The sequence below is a fragment of the Bos grunniens genome, chromosome 5, assembly GCF_055505025.1.
Source record: "Bos grunniens cultivar Pamir isolate PY7600 chromosome 5, Bosgru_T2T1.0, whole genome shotgun sequence".
Lineage (NCBI taxonomy): Eukaryota > Metazoa > Chordata > Mammalia > Artiodactyla > Bovidae > Bos > Bos grunniens.
The window spans coordinates 59,743,970-59,762,041 of NC_141169.1; the positions used below are offsets into that span (position 1 = coordinate 59,743,970).

The following is an 18,072-nucleotide window of genomic DNA, read 5'->3' on the forward strand; positions in this document are numbered from 1 at the left end:
TCAGAAATGAAAAACCACACAAGACCCACAGAATTCATTCTTCTGGGGCTATCAGATGACCCAGAGTTTCAGATTGTGACTTTTCTCTTTTTAATCGTCACATACATATTAAGTGTCACTGGGAATTTGACCATCATCATTCTCACCTTGGTGGACTCCCATCTACAGACACCTATGTATTTTTTCCTCAGGAACTTCTCTATATTAGAAATTTCCTTTACAACTGTCTGTATTCCTAGATTTCTGGGCACAATTATCACCAGGGACAAAGCAATTTCATACAACAATTGTACAGCTCAGTTGTTTTTCTTCATTTTCTTGGGTATCACTGAGTTTTATCTTCTAACTGCCATGTCCTATGATCGCTATGTAGCTATCTGCAAACCCCTGCATTACACAACCATCATGAACAACAGAGTCTGTGTACTGCTTGTCTTTTGTGCTTGGCTGGCAGGGTTCTTAAACATCTTCCCACCTGTTATTCTTTTTCTCCAGTTAGATTACTGTGGTTCTAATATCATTGATCACTTTGCTTGTGACTATTTCCCCCTCTTGCAACTATCCTGCTCAGACACGTGGCTCCTTGAAGTGATTGGTTTTTACTCTGCAATAGTGATTCTGCTTTTTACTTTGGCATTAATAATTCTATCCTACATGTTCATCATCAAGACAATTCTGAGACTGCCTTCTGCCAGTCAGAGAAAAAAGGCATTTTCTACATGCTCCTCTCACATCATTGTCATTTCCATCTCTTATGGAAGCTGTATATTCATGTATGCCAACCCATCAGCAAAAGAAAAAGCATCCTTGACGAAAGGAGTAGCAATTCTGAATACTTCTGTTGCTCCTATGATGAATCCGTTTATATATACACTGAGGAACCAGCAAGTGAAGCAAGCCTTTAAGGACACCATCCAAAAGTTTATCTTTTTCTCAAGTAAATGCAAGTATCTATAGCATTGAAAAATAAAGTTCTGATCAATGATTTCTTCATTCATATTCTCTCAAAACTATTTTACTATAGTTATATGATTCTTTTTTATTTGTTCCTATTCTAAACTTCCCCACATGTTGAACCAAATAAATTGGATAAAGCTGAATATTGCTTCAGAATTTTCTGTAAATTGTTTTTATTTGCATGTATTTGATGAAGTATAAAATGTTACAATGTAAGCCATTTTGTTTAAGAAAAAGAATATCAGGAATAATGTGGATTTCTGAAATTCTCACTCTTACAAGGTACCAAAAATGAATACTATTAGAAAAATTTGATTATATTGGCATTTTCATGAAATCAAATAACCACATACACTAGCAGGTTGGAAATAAAATATAAATATTTACTTAAATATTATTGAAAGATTATAAACTTAATCATATTCAAATTCTTTTTTTTTTTTTTCTTTTTTTTTTTTTCTTTTAAAAAAAAAAATCACATGCTCCCCATCCTGAACCCTCCTCCCTCCCAACCTCCCCATACCATCCCCCTGGGCCTTCCCAGCGCACCAGCCCCAAGCATCCAGCATCGTGCACTGAACCTGGACTGGCATCTCGTTTCATACATGACATTTCACATGTTTACATTCCAAACTTATTCTAGAGAATTATTTTCTAGAAGAAAGCAATTTCTTCTTATTGCTTCACTGAATCCTGCCAACAATACTCTGAGGTGCCTGTAACTGTTATTCTCTTGCAGAAATATTACCTTATCTTTTCCTCTGGAAATATCTTATAAGATTATCATCATTCATATGCATATAAAAATGTTAGAATTAAATTTTAAAATCTTACCTCTGTCAAGAATTTTCTCATTTTAGTCATAAATAGTTCAGTCACTCAGTTGTGTCCGACTCTGCAACACCATGGACTGCAGCACACCAGGCCTCCCTATCCATCACCAACTCCTGGAGACTACTCAAACTCATATCCTATGAGTCGGTGATGCATCCAACCATCTCATCCTCTGTCATCCCCTTCTCCTCCCACCTTTCTTCTTTCCCAGCATCAGGGTTTGTTCACATGAGTCAGTTCTTCACATCAGGTGGCCAAAGTATTGGAGCTTCAGCTTCAACATCAGTCTTTCCAATGAAGATTCAGGAATGATTTTCTTTAGGATGGACTGTTTGGATCTCTTTGCTGTCCAAGGAACTCTCAAGAGTCTTCTCCAACACAAAAGTTCAAAAACCAATACAATGTTGTAAATACAAAAAATAATTAAAAAAATATTAAAAAAAAAAGCATCAATTCTTCAGCACTCAGCTTTCTTTATAGTCCAACTCTCACATCCATACATGACTACTGGAAAAACCATAGCTTTGACTAGATGGACCTATTAGTCATACTACCTTATTTTAAATAAGAAATAATATATGGGTCAATGTTTAGGAAAATTTTAAGACAGGAAGTCGGTGGATGATTCATAGCCCACTGGGAATATTTGGCCCACCACCTATTTTTGTTAAAAGTTTTATTGAACCATCTGGAGCCCTTTCATTTACATGATGTTCATAACTGCATCCAAAATAAAGACAGGAAGAACTGAGTAATTGCATCAGGGACACTGCCTGTAAATTCTAAATTATTAATATACTACCCTTTTACAGAAAAAGTGTGTGTTGACCCCTCGTATTGATAATCAAATGATTATAATGATATCAAACATTTAAACTAACCACTGAAGAGTTTGTATAGAATGACATAGATAGCTGTATTATGTGATAATATCAGCATGCTGCTGCTGCTGCTGCTAAGTCGCTTCAGTCGTGTCTGACTCTGTGCGACCCCAGAGATGGAAGCCCACGAGGCTCCCCCGTCCCTGGGATTCTCCAGGCAAGAACACTGGAGTGGGTTGCCATTTCCTTCTCCAATGCATGAAAGTGAAAAGTGAAAGAAAGTGAAGTCGCTCAGTCGTGTCCGACTCTTTGTGACCCATGGACCACAGCCTACCGGGCTCCTCCTTCCATGGGATTTTCCAGGCAAGAGTACTGGAATGGGGCGCCAGTGCCTTCTCCAAAGCACAGACTCCTTCATATCTTTTGTAAAATTTTTACAGTTCTTTTAATTCCCGGAACTAATATATCTACTGTTTATGTTATATTTTTATTGAGTGAATAAAAACTCACAATGCTCAGTCAAGTCTAAACTTCAGTATTTTCACATGCTTTCAATCAAGCTTAGAAACTATAAATGTTTCAGCATGAGGGAAGGAGAAAGTAATGGCATGACTTCCCTACAACGTGGAAATCTCGGTATTTTTTTTTTATAAGTTATTTTTCTTGTGTTTCATAAAATGATGGATCTAAGACTCTCAATTGAGTATAGTATGTGAATATCAGGAAAACCTTGCCTCTGAGTTATGGTTACAGTCTTTCTATAATAATGGTTTAAAAATGTAGGATGAGTTTGAGTACCTTTCATCATTACATAAATTTTTGACTTCAGGGAAAACAGAAAAGAAAAAAGTGTTCAGGTCAGAATTGCATGATCTTGCATGATTATTCATATAAAATCTAATCAGTACATTTCCCAATATGATAATGCTTAAAATAAGCATTTTTAACAAAAACCCTCAAGTTTATATATGGTAAAACTTTGCTCTTGTTACCTTCTTTATTCCTATTGATTAGGCATATCACTTAAAGAGGGAATTAAATGAATTGTGTGTACAAACTATTATCTCAGAATAGTCACAAATATGAGAAAGTTATAACACCCCTTAGCTATTGATTATCAAAAGATCAGCTTAACATCAAGCTTTTATTTAAATATACAACTGACCACAGTAAATGCAGTCATCTTTGGTATCCAGTAATATTTATTTTGTCAGCTACAAATTGGCACTTGCCATGAGTGCTTGCCATCTGCTTCTACAAGGGTTAAATCATGTGCTGTGCAGCTGCTGATGTTCAACACCACCTGAAGGAGTTCAGTGTGGAGAGCAGGACTGAGGTACTTTGTGCTCTGGGAAAACTGGCAGGACAGGCCTTCAGATAGTTAAACAGTCTCAGGAGCTGATTTTATATTCCCAATTCTTGTGTCTCCTCATATCAAGAAAAACACTAAAATTCTTCATGGTGACGATTGTTTCTCATAACTAGCAGACTTTTCATGAGACGAGCAGAAACTTTCTACAAAAAAAATGTGCTTCAGTACACGTACTCCCCTTTTACCAAATCTCATATATACTGTCCTTCCCCTATACCCCTTTAGATCTGTTTCTCACAGATATCTGAGGTCTGTCTCCCAGATTGCAATCCTCATATTGCCCCAAATAAAATTTAACTTGCAACTCTCACATTGTGTATTTTTTAAATAATAATTTCTTTAGGCATTTTAAAAGAATTGTTATGATACATATGTTAATTTTGGAGTTCCCCAAGAAGTGGAGGCTATTTCATAGTTTTCCCTAAAAGCTTTCATAGTTTCCTTCATTATAATAGTCTTTGAGTTGATAAATTATACAGCACAGAAAATGTTAAACTCACTAATGAGAAAAATTATTTGATTTCTCAAGAAAGTGTAATTACATCATTCTTTTAAGTTGTACTGTTTTTCATGTAGTTACTAAATTGGCCACAATATGAAAAGGAGAGTATATGCAATATTCTAATGAGACTTTCAGATTATGTTTATTGTTCTTGTGTGGTAATAAAAAATAAGGTTAAACATGATACAATATTTACTCAATTACTGAAGAGTAATTCTAGTGAAATCACAAAATGCTATTTACTCTTGCATTTTGAAATTTCACCAGAAGAAAAGTGCATGAGAGAAGGTTTGCAATCTGAATGGAAAAAAAATGTGTACGTATATATATGTACATATATGAAGAGTTCAAATTCAAATGGCAAAAATAAAATACACATATGCAAATATTCTTAGTAAACTTCTGACAATAAAAATCTAAATGAAGAAAATGAATCTAGGGAGGCTGCGTGGATATTAATAAATTTTGAAAAACCTGGTTTTTAATTTAATTGCTCTTCATTCATATGCCTCTAATTCATGAAACAGGACTTTTTTATTTTCTTTTCCTTGAGAAAAAACATAGTCTTCCTTGCCATGTCCATGAAGGCTCTCTTGACTTGCTGATTCCTAAGAGTGTAGATAAAGGGGTTCAGCATGGGTGCTACTGAGGTATTTAGCACAGCCACTCCCTTGCTCAAAGAGACCCTGTCTTTTGCAGATGGATTCACATACATGAAAATGCAGCTGCCATAGAGATGGAGATGACAATCATGTGGGACGAACACGTAGAAAAGGTCTTTGTCCTCTGAGTTGTAGAAGGGATCCTCAAAATTGTTCTGATGACATATGTGTAGGACAGAATTATTAATGCTAAAGTGAACAAGAGGATAAACACAGCACAGGAAAACCCCAGTATCTCTAGGAATTTGGTGTCTGAACAAGAAAGGTATAATAAAGGCAAATAATCACAAATAAAATGGTTGATAACATTGGACTTACAGTAATCAAGCTGTATGAAGAACATGAGTAATGGGAATATAATTAAGAATGAAGTCAGCCAAGAGGCCAAGACAAGCAGCGTTCAGACTCTGTGATTCATGATGGTCATGTAATGCAGCGGTTTGCAGATGGCAATGTAGTGGTCATAGGACATGGCAACCAGAAGGTAAAACTCAGTGACTCCCAAGAAAAGGTAAAAAAAAATACCAGAGTCATACAATCATTAAACGAGATGGTTTTATCCTCAGTAATAATTGTGGCCAAACTTGGGAATAGTGACAGTTGTGAAGAAACTTCCAATATGGAGAAACTCCTGAGGAAGAAATACATGGGGGTCTGTAGGTGGATATCCAGCAGGGTCAGGGTGATAATGGTCAAGTTCCCAGTGATGCTGAGCATGTAGGTGATGAGCAGAAAGACAAAGATCACAACTTGCAGTGTGGGTCGTCCAACAGTCCCAGGAGGATAAATTCTGTTATTTCTGTGTCGTCCAACAGTCCCAGAAGGATAAATTCTGTTATTTCTGTGTAGTTTCTCATTTTTCTCCTTCTTTTAAGTAACCTTCAGGAGAAAACACAAAGGGAAGACACAGAAAAGGGGATTATCCATGTATAACACTGGGGATTTGTCTCTAAAAGTAAACTTACTATGCCATGCTAACGTAATTCAGGAGATTTTTAAAAACAAGTTAATAAAAATAAGTAACTTACTTTAAGTTTTTACCATATGTCAGTATGTGTGTTTCACATAGAATATTTCTTTATAAAATCCCTGTTTTACAGGTTGGAATCAGAGTAGAAATAATTTTAAAAATCATATCCAAATCACATACCTGAATGATTGTGAAACGAATTGACAAAGGAGGGTTTATAACCTAAATCTTTCTGCTGCTGCTGCTGCTGCTAAATCACATCAGTTGTGTCTGACTCTGTGCAACCCCATAGATGGCAGCCCACCAGGCTCCTCCGTCCCCGGGATTCTCCAGGCAAGAATACTGGAGTGGGTTGCCATTTCCTTCTCCAGTGCATGAAAGTGAAAAGTGAAAGTGAAGTCGCTCAGTCGTGTCCAACTCCTAGCGACCCCATGGACTGGGGATATTCCCCATCCAGGTATTGAAGCCAAGTCTCTTGCGAATGAATCTTGCATTGGCAAACAGATTACTTACCTACTGTGCCACCTGGGAAGCATCTACATTAATATTCCCTTAATAGAATCTCTATTTTGTCAGTGTATTAGTATAAACATGAAATAGCAATGAAAACCTTTATTTTGTCATTCCAATTAACAGTAATAATAATTCATTTATGTTAAAAAGAAGCTGAGTTCCCTCAATAAATTCAGGCAACCCAGGATTTGATACAAATTTACAAATATAAAAGTCATTGTTCTCAGTTAACAAAGATCATCTGTAATTAACAACTGTGTATAAGAGTCATACATGACTGAGCGACTGAACTGAACTGAACTGATGACTCTGATCTGTAAACCATTCTGGAACGTGAGGTGTTAACCATTCCTGGGATGGTTTTGGTAAAGTAATGAAGAATTTATAAGACATCACTTCAAAGTTTTTTTTCCTTACACCTCATCATGCTTTTTTTCCCTTAGTCCCATGGGTCTTAGGATAACAAGTTACATATTCCTTTCTGTCCCTTTCTTTTTAATGAATTCTACTGTCTTGGATGGAGAAGGCAATGGCACCCTACTCCAGTACTCTTGCCTGGAAAATCCCATGGGTGGAGGAGCCTGGTGGGCTGCAGTCCATGGGGTCGCTAGGAGTCAGACACGACTGAGCGACTTCACTTTCACTTTTCACTTTCATGCATTGGAGAAGGAAATGGCAACCCATTCCAGTGTTCTTGCCTGGAGAATCCCAGGGACGGGGGAGCCTGGTGGGCTGCCGTCTCTGGGGTTGCACAGAGTCAGACATGACTGAAGCGACTTAGCAGCAGCAGTGTCTTGGATAAGGGCTTCCCAGGTGGCACTGGTGGTAAAGTACATGCCTGCCAATTCAGGAGACATAAGAGATGTGGGTTCCATCTCTAGGTTTGGAAGATCCCCTGGAGGAGGGCATGGCAATCCACTCCAGTATTCAGCCTGGAGAATCCCCATGTACAAAGGAGCCTGGCAGGCTACAGTCCATAGGGTCTCAAAGAGTCAGAAATGACTGAAGTGACTTAGCAGCGGTGTCCTGGATCTCATTTTCGAAACAGGCATGTGGCTCACTGAAAGTGAAAATTAACCTGTATGATAAACAAGTGCTGGCCATTGTGTTAAATAAGATAACTGGAAGTGATTTTCAGGACACACATGCTATTCCACAGTAAAGTGTAAGCATGGCTTCTTTGAGAAAAGATCACTAACATTCCCCAAATTCACCAATTTAAAAAAGCGACAATATTTAAATGTCTATTAAAGATTGCGTTCCTTATTTTATATAAATTGTGAGACACAAGTGGGAAGCTCTCTAAATTCCACAATATAATTGGAAACAAATTAGGTTTTCACATTCTTTATGTGTACTGAATTTTCTCTTCATAACTTTAAGACTCCTAAGGAAATCATAAGTAATTCTATGAACACATATATCCTCAAGGCAGTTTGCACCCTTTGCATATGACATAGTATTCCACTTCCTTATCTTTTCCTTTCGCTTGAGGATCTTTTTCTTGGTGTTAGGTTTATAAGCTAGAATAACTTGTCACAGAAGAAAACAGAATACTTAATAAATTTGATATCTTGGGTAATAGCTTGGTTTTCTAACAACCTGACTCAATGGAAGTGAGACTGAGTGAACTCCGGGAGTTGCTGGTGGACAGGGAGGCATGGCATGCTGTGATTCATGGGGTCGCAAAGAGTCGGACAGGACTGAGCCACTGAACTGAACTGAATCTTCTTCTAAAATGATTCATTCCACTCCTGATTGTGTTTGCTGACATCTAATACCATGGGAAAATATCATCATGACTGTATGGGGGAAAAAAAAAACTCATAAGAATCAATTTAGATTATTTTCAGATTATTAATTTATGACTGCCTTTGACTAGTCCTACAATTAGTTCAGAATCTTGTTTCTTCCAGTCCTCTAGTTTTTGTTTTTTTTTTTTTAAGTCCTTGTTTCTTTCTTAATGGAAAATGGAAATCAAATCAAAGTACCAATAAGTACGAATAGGAATAATGAAGAAAAAACTGTAAAGACCTAAGTCACTCTCAAAATCTGTATATTTTGCTAAAAATGTTGCTTCTCCCCTAATTGTCTAAATTTTGACTATTATCTATGTCTTAAGATAATTTTTAAATTAAAAAGGAAATGAATTCTTATAAAAATATGGCATCAGGACTTAACTTGCTAGTTAAAAATGTGTGAGACTATTAGGGATTTGCATTCCAAGAGAAATTATTAAAAATGCTACTCTCTGAGTTATAGGTTTCTTTTCCACTATGAACATGACTATAATATTTCATGGAATTATTATGAAGGCTAATTTAATTAATAGAAAAGTGAAATTATATGAAAACTTTAAAGCATGTGTTCCCAGAGTAAATACTATTTTATTATTATTCCTAAAAATAAAATCAATTATTACCTTTGAGGAAGATGATCCCAATATAAAATATAATAACTATTTTTGAGGAAACTGGTTTGAGAGACAATGCTAAGACTTATGTAGTTATCTAACAGACTCATTACAATAGTTTTGTATAATGTTTGAATAACCTAACAATGAGAGGTTAATATTAAACAAAATCATATAGCTAGTAAATGGTTAAATTGGTATTCTAAATTCTTTCTGCTTGAACTGAAGCTTGTGTTATTTATCAAACATATATTCAATGAGGAGGACCAAACTCAAAGGGTAATTTTCTAACAATGAATAAATCATTAGTAAGACAAACAGAAAGTATTAATGTGCTCATTCTTCATAACCCTTGATATTTACAGAAAGGAAAGCCAACTCCAAATTATTCATCTCAATGTAATGAAAAGTTAAGCTAAGAATTTATAAATCAATGCTAAGAAAAAGTTGTCATTGGCTTTTACTTCACAGTCTTACCTCTTTTTGTACAAATGCATCACTTCAGGTGACTGAAGCTATTTTAAAAACTTGATCACTATTTCAACTTTAGGATAAGATATCGAGCTTTTCTAAGAATACTCTATATCAACACATTTGGAATTACCTTATTTCTATAGATAAATTTCCTTGATACATGTTACATGGAAGCCAGGGGAGCAAACACAGTGAAGGGAAGCAAGATATGGAGTTACTGTGGACCTTTCTGGATGTGACTTCTATATGAATTTTAACCTGCATGAGGCAAATGTTGCTTTATTCACCATATGGCCAAGGCTCATGGGAAATACTCCAGCGAATCAAATGTGACAACAGGGCCAAGAGGAAAATACACTAAGGATTATAAACATATTATCAACATTTATATCACTACTGAAACAGAAAACTTGGCAGATAATATCCAAGCAGATAGAAAAGCATGAGAACTAAGGCAGAAGCATATGGAATATTTTGCTTACTATCTATGTGAAGATATCTAAATGTACAGGATTTTGGAAGGGATTTCCTGAATATCCTAAATCACCATTTCTCTGAAGAATAGACCTTTTCCCCTTTGCTGACTAAACTACTGTGATGAATGAATCTTATGAGTAAACATTACAGTTTCCTTTCTTGTGTGATAAAATGTCTCTATAAAGTTGCTCTCTGTGCTATTAAATATAAAAAATTAACAAAAATAGAGCACAATAAAAACAATAATGAGAAAAAAATATCATACTCAGTGAATTCCAATGAAATTTATGAGAAATTTTGGATTAAATACACTTTAAACTGTTCAAACTCTTCCAAAACACTTTTCAGGTTATTTTTCCATAATAATAGTACTAACTGTTGAGAAGGACCTACCAGAGGTCCTGTTTTCATCTGATTGATTGTCAGTGTTCCAGTAATTACTGAAAGCATAAAATCTAGTAATTTTATAGGAATTTACAACTCAGATTCCTTTTAATCTAATTTTAGAAAGGACAGAAAATTAAATAAACCTCATCTATTGACTCAAACACTGTTATTCATTCAACAAGCATATATGAAAATTCTTTTAGCTTTAGATACTATAGGAGCACTAGGGACACTACAGGATCAAAATAGATATGACCCAAACTTTAATCAGCTTACCAAGGAATCTCCAAACACAAATATAGAAGATACTGTCGTGGTCCGTGCACAGGTTGGAAAGGAATTTCCAGACATATAGAATGAGAGGGAAATAAAGTTTATTAGAGTGGGAGATGCTGATAAGAAGAGATACTACACTCGATCTTAGTTAAAAGACTGAGATGCAATAGACTTAGGGACATGGGGAGAGGGGAGGAGAGGGTGAGATATATGGAAAGAGTAACATGGAAACTTACATTACCATATGTAAAATAGATAGTCAAGGGGAATTTGCGGTATAGCTCAGGAAATTCAAACAGGGGCTCTGCATCAAAAGGGGTGGGATTGGGAGGGAGTTGGGAGGGAGGTTCAAAAGGGAGGGGATATATGTATAGCTATGGCTGATTCATGTTGAGCTTTGACATGAAACAGAAAACAGCTGTTTTCTGTCAAAAATTTCTGTCAAGAAAAATTCTGTAAAGCAATTACCTTCAATGAAAGAATAAATAAATTAAAAAAAAGAAGAAGAAGAAGAAAAAAAAAAGAATGGGAGACGCTGTTAGAATAGTGAGACAGCTCAAGGGAGAAACGATGTTGAACATTCCTTAGTCCACATTTATATCCAGGGTACAAGTACAAGGAATGTGATAGGTGTCTTGTGGGTCATTTGCTGACTGGATGAGGCATGTACACTGGGTGGGGATCAGATCAGATCAGTCACTCAGTCATGTCTTACTCTTTGTGACACCATGAATCCCAGCATGTCAGGCCTCCCTGTCCATCTCCAAATTGCGGAGTTCACTGAGACTCAAGTCCATCGAGTCAGTGATGCCATCCAGCCATCTCATCCTCGGTCGTCCCCTTCTCCTCTTGGCCCCAATCCCTCCCAGCATCAGAGTCTTTTCCAAAGAGTCAACTCTTCGCACGAGGTGGCCAAAGTACTGGAGTTTCATTATTCCTTCCAAAGAAATACCAGGGCTGATCTCCTTCAGAATGGACTGGTTGGATCTCCTTGCAGTCCAAGGGACTCTCAAGAGTCTTCTCCAACACCACAGTTCAAAAGGATCAATTATTCAGCGCTCAGCCTTCTTCACAGTCCAACTCTCACATCCATACATAACCACAGGAAAAACTATAGCCTTGACTAGACGGACGTTTATTGGCAAAGTAATGTCCCTGCTTTTCAATATGCTGTCTAGGTTGGTCATTACTTTCCTTCCAAGGAGTAAGCATCTTTTAATTTCATGGCTGCAGTCACCATCTGCAGTGATTTTGGAGCCCAGAAAAATAAAGTTGTACACTGTTTCCACTGTTTCCCAATCTATTTCCCATGAAGTGGTGGGACCGCATGCCATGATCTTCGTTTACGGAATGTTGAGCTTTAAGCCAACTTTTTCACTCTCCACTTTCACTTTCATCAAGAGGCGTTTTAGCTCCTATTCACTTTCTGCCATAAGGGTGGTGTCATCTGCATATCTGAGGTTATTGATATTTCTCCCAGCAATCTTGATTCCAGCTTGTGTTTCTACCAGCCCAGTGTTTCTCATGATGTACTCTGCATATAAGTTAAATAAGCAGGGTGACAATATACAGCCTTGACATACTCCTTTTCCTATTTGGAACCAGTCTGTTGTTCCATGTTCAGTTCTAACTGTTGCTTCCTGACCGGCATACAAATTTCTCTAGAGGCAGGTCAGGTGGTCTGGTATGCCCATCTCTTTCAGAATTTTCCACAGTTTATTGTGATCCACACAGTCAAAGGCTTTGGCATAGTCAAAAAGCAGAAATAGATATTTTTCTGGAACTCTCTTGCTTTTTCCATGATCCAGAGGATGTTGGCAATTTGATTTCTGGTTCCTCTTCCTTTTCTAAAACCAGCTTGAACAACAGGAAGTTCACAGTTTACATATTGCTGAAGCCTGGCTTGGAGAATTTTGAGCATTACTTTACTAGCATGTGAGATGAGTGTAATTGTGCGGTAGTTTGAGCATTCTTTGGCATTGCCTTTCTTTGGGATTGGAATGAAAACTGACCTTTTCCAGTCCTGTGGCCACTGCTGAGTTTTCCAAATTTGCTGGCATATTTAGTGCAGCACTTTCACAGCATCATCTTTCAAGATTTGAAATAGCTCAACTGGAATCCCTTCACCACCACTAGCTTTGTTCATAGTGATGCTTTTTAAAGCCCACTTGACTTCACATTTCAGGATGTCTGGCTCTAGGTCAGTGATCACACCATCGTGATTATCTGGGTCGTGAAGATCTTTTTTGTACAGTTCTTCTGTGTATTCTTGCCACCGCTTCTTAATATCTTCTGCTTCTGTTAGGTCCATACCATTTCTGTCCTTTATCAAGCCCATCTTTGCATGAAATGTTCCTTTGGTATCTCTGATTTTCTTGAAGAGATCTCTAGTCTTTCCCATTCTGTTGTTTTCCTCTATTTCTTTGCATTGATCGTTGAAGAAGGCTTTCTTATCTCTTCTTGCTATTCTTTGGAACTCTGCATTCAGATGTTTATATCTTTCCTTTTCTCCTTTGCTTTTCACTTCTCTTCTTTTCACAGCTATTTGTAAGGCCTCCCCAGACAGCCATTTTGCTTTTTTGCATTTCTTTTCCATGGGGATTGTCTTGATCCCTATCTCCTGTACAACGTCACAAACCTCATTCCATAGTTCATCAGGCACTCTATCTATCAGATCTAGGCCCTTAAATCTATTTCTCACTTCCACTGTATAATCATAAGGGATTTGATTTAGATCATACCTGAATGGTCTGGTGGTTTTCCCTACTTTCTTCAAGTCTGAATTTGGCAATAGCCATGGCTGCGTGGGCACAGGAGGGCCTAGAGGAGCTATCCCACGTTGAAGGTCAGGAAGGGTGGTGGTGAGGAGATACCCCTCATCCAAGATAAGGAGCAACGGCTGCGCCTTGCTGGAGGAGCTGTGAAGAGATACCCCATGCCCAAGGTAAGAGAAACCCCAGTGAGACAGTAGGTGTTGCAAAAGGGCATCAGAGGGCAGACACACTGTAACCATATTCACAGAAAACTAGTCAATCTAATCACACTAGGACCACAGCCTTGTCTAACTCAATGAAACTAAGCCACGCCCATGGGGCAACCCAAGATGGGCGGGTCATGGTGGAGAGATCTGACAGAATGAGGTCCACTGGAGAAGGGAATGGCAAACCACTTCAGTATTCTTGCCTTGAGAACCCCATGAATAGTATGAAAAGGCAAAATGATAGGATAGTGAAAGAGAAACTCCCCAGGTCAGTAGGTGCCCAATATGCTACTGGAGATCAGTGGAGAAATAACCCCAGAAAGAATGAAGGGATGGAGCCAAAGCAAAAAGAATACCTGCGGGGGTCCAGCCTCGGCTGATCCAGGGAGTTCAAAGCGGGGACGGCGTCCGCGAGGGTCAGGATACAATAGCTTCAATTAGATATTAATTAAAGATATAAAGAGTAATAGAATAAGGATAGCTCAGTAGGAAAATTCAGTGGAGAAAAGAGGCTGAGTAGCTTGGTTTACACAGGGGACCAATAAAACTTCAAGACAAGAAGCTTGCACCACTTACGTAGGCCGCAGGCGTCCTTCCGTTCTCCCGAAGGAGAGGAGACGCTGAGGCCTCCCCAGTCAGATCTTAGAAGCCCAGGCATAATTAGTAAGCATGGTGGGTTCCGTGCTCCAGATGGAGACTCAGCCAGAGTGAGAGAGAGAGAGACATGGGGAGACCAGTATTTCGAGAAACTGATCCCAATTCTTTATTTTCCATGGTCTACTTTTATACACTGAGATGTTATGCAAAAGTCATGTGGGGTCAGCAGTCTTGACTTTTATCAAAGTCAGGTGCTTCATACAAATGTATACAGAGGTCTTAGGGGTGTTACATCATCTTCTGGTCAGGGGGGCCCGCTGACAATTTATGACCCTCTCCTTGTGACAGCAGTCAGTCAACCAGGACACTTATTTCTCCAGGGGTGATTATTCTTAAAACAGACGCCACCCCAATAAAGTTACATTCCTATAGGGTGAGGGTATAGTGGGTTTTAGTTAAGGAAAGAATTTACTTAGCCTAAGGTCTAACATGATTTATATCAAGGGTTAATACTTATTTCTTCTATATATTCATTAATGTGTGTAAGGGCAGGGGATGTGGAGTCTTAGCAACAAACATTGGCTCAACAAATGAAAAACCCTTCACCAATACAATTTTTATTCAGCCCACTATACTTATAGTTTTCTAACTTCTCTAAAGAACCTGTTTTTAGAGGGTTTAAAGCATCTCATGCCTCTCACGGTTGGGAGGCTGTGAGCAATCACATGTGGCTGGACGAGCCTGTCAGGCAGGCTAGAGAACCTTCAGAGGAGTTTGTAGGTTAAAACACTCTTGTCACGCCCAAGAGTTTTTATTAACTGGAGCTCTAGGTTAACTCCTTCTCCGAAAGAGGTGGTGGGGGACAGCCCCCCGTAAAGTCAGAGGTGTAGGTGAGAGCACAAAGTAGTAAAGTAGGCAAGCTCTGGTTATGGGGGTAGATGCTTGAGGATTGCCAGGGGGACTCCTGAGGCTCGATCCTGCCTTTGCGTATGTCGAGCCTCCTTCCTCATGACCTTTGCCACTGGTGGAGTACCTCACTCTGGCCCCCAACAAATACCCAGCTGTGGATGTGACTGGTGATAGAAGCAAGGTCCGATGCTGTAAAGAGCAATATTGCATAGGAACCTGGAATGTCAGGTCCATGAATCAAGGCAAATTCGAAGTGGTCAAACAAGAGATGGCAAGAGTGAATGTAGACATTCTAGGAATCAGCAAACTGAAATGGACTGGAATGGGTCAATTTAACTCAGATGACCATTATATACTACTGCGGGCAGGAATCCCTCAGAAGAAATGGAGTAGCCATCATGGTCAACAAAAGAGTCCGAAATGCAGTACTTGGATGCAATCTCAAAAACAACAGAATGATCTCTGTTCGTTTCCAAGGCAAACCATTCAATATCACGGTAATCTAAGTCTATGCCCCAACCAGTAATGCTGAAGAAGCTGAAGTTGAATGGTTCTATGAAGACCTACAAGACTTTTTAGAACTAACACCCAAAAAAGATGTGTTTTTCTTTATAGGGGATTGGAATGCAAAAGTAGGGAGTCAAGAAACACCTGGAGTAACAGGCAAATTTGGCCTTGGAATACGAATGAAGTAGGGCAAAGACTAATAAAGTTTTTCCAAGAAAATGCACTGGTCATAACAAACACCTTCTTCCAACAACACAAGAGAAGACTCTATATATGGACATCACCAGATGGTCAACACCGAAATCAGATTGATTATATTTTTTGCACCCAAAGATGGAGAAGCTCTATACAGTCAGCAAAAGCAAGACCAGGAGCTGACTGTGGCTCAGACTGGGTTGGGAAGAGTAAGGCAAATACCTTCCTTGTCTGGGGTAGGAGGGGAGACAGGTTATACTGTTCAGGAGGACCTGAAATCCGTTAATAATTATGATACGGGGGAGGGAAGGACCATATGTGTCTGGTTTTTCCATTCCTGCTTTCCAAGACCCTCCTTGGTTTTATCTGCTCAGGAGAAGAGGAACGATGACCACTCTGGCTTCTTCAGGCTGTTCAAGGGTGTCATGGGGCTCTGGGCTCCCTTTGCCTGCTTCTTTGTCAGGGTGCATTTATAGAGGGAGATGAGGGTCCATGAAATGATAAGGTGATTTGTTTCAGCATTGTCTTTGGGTTGGTCAGAGGATATTCTTGTTGTACTACCACTTGGAGATTTCTTGTATTCTAGAAGAAACAAACTTAACAAAAAAGTTAAAGGTACATGGCCCAAACATTAGAAGAAGTAGGAAAGCTGCTCAGGGGCTAGCCAGGAGAACCAGGGCCAGACAGTGGTTCGTGACATTAGTGTTTCTCTAGGTACAAGAAGATGCAAGAATTTGGGCTCATAAAATCTTTACCTGAAAACATCTGACTATCTGAAGGCCAGTTCTTCTGGGCTTTTCCAAGAGCACAGAGTGCCTTATTTCTTATCTCCATCCTGAGCTCCTTTTAAGGGGTGTTGAATGTCAGCAGCTTGCAGTGGTCATGATGTAATCTTTGTAGAGGCAGCTGGCAAGTGCCAACTCCCAGTCAGCAGGGTCCACATATTTGACCATGCTTTGGGTGCACTTCATGCCCATTGTGCCCCGCAGTGCTGGGAAGGCTCATTCCAGGTCCAGGGAAGATTCCATTGATCGGCCACTCAGGGTGCTGTTATTGGACCAGGTCTTGTGAGTAGCAAAAGTCTCTGGACCATACCTGTCTTACTAGCCTCTTGGTCCAGGAAAATATTCCCTCTTGTTGCTTGTTTCCATATCTAGAGTTACATTATTACAATCATTGATCTCATGGAACTGATTATCAGCATTTTATCACAGGCTCAGTCGCACATTTATTAACATAAGAAACAATCTTCTGATACAAGAGACATAGAAAATAGTACACCTAGCAGCTGGTAATAAGGTCACAAGCAAGAATTTAAGTCAAGAACTTTCATTAGGTATAGCCCAGAATACCCTGGGTCATCTGACTTGGTTAAATGACTATAGACAGGTGTGACTCTCCTGGTTGTACATCGAAAGGTTGGTTATAGAGATAAGCTTAAGAAACAAACTTAGAGTGTCCTTTTTAATAACTTAATTAAACCTTTTAGCAATATAACATAACAGCAAGGAACTATCTCAGAAGTGAGTTGTAGTAAACACAGACCTTAATTAACAAAACTAGAACTTAATATTAAGTGAAATGTAATTTTTTTGTCATTGTGAGGGCATTAACCCTGTAGCCAGGAAAGGCTTTAACCCATCAAATAAAAATGAGGTTTGTCAGGGACCCTGAAAAATCCAAGCAACGTCTTGGATTTCCCATAGCCCTGACTCTTTGATATACAGCTATTGTTAACCCATTTTTTTTTTTTTTTTTGAGAACTTCTGGCATCTTTTTTTTTTTTTTTTTTAATTTCAGATATACACATGCTCCCCATCCTGAACCCTCCTCCCTCCCCCCTCCCCATACCATCCCCCTGGGCCTTCCCAGTGCACCAGCCCCAAGCATCCAACATCGTGCACTGAACCTGGACTGGCATCTCGTTTCATACATGACATTTCACATGTTTCAATGCCATTCTCCCAAATCTTCCCACCCTCTCCCACAGAGTCCATAAGACTGTTCTATACATCAGTGTCTCTTTTGCTGTCTCGTATACAGGGTTATCGTTACCATCTTTCTAAATTCCATATATATGCGTTAGTATACTGTATTTATGTTTTTCCTTCTGGCTTACTTCACTCTGTATAATAGGCTCCAGTTTCATCCACCTCATTAGAACTGATTCAAATGTATTCTTTTTAATGGCTGAGTAATACTCCATTGTGTATATGTACCACATTT

General features: G+C 38.7%; 1 protein-coding gene and 1 pseudogene across 1 annotated transcript; one reads left to right on the forward strand and one right to left on the reverse strand.

Annotated features, from left to right (window-relative positions):
- LOC147372168 (olfactory receptor 6C3-like) lies at window positions 1-957 on the forward strand. The gene has a single exon (XM_086403616.1). It carries the CDS (start codon window positions 7-9, stop codon window positions 955-957), a length of 951 nt encoding a protein of 316 aa, XP_086259742.1. The 5' UTR covers window positions 1-6.
- A 4,040-nt stretch (window positions 958-4,997) lies between these two features.
- Window positions 4,998-6,023, reverse strand: LOC147372169 (olfactory receptor 6C1-like; annotated as a pseudogene).
- Between the last annotated feature and the right edge of the window lie 12,049 nt (window positions 6,024-18,072).

What these genes read in the sequence shown, in the direction of transcription:
- LOC147372168 (XM_086403616.1), top strand. Translation starts at nt 7, where the DNA reads ATGAAAAACCACACAAGACCCACAGAATTCATTCTTCTGGGGCTATCA.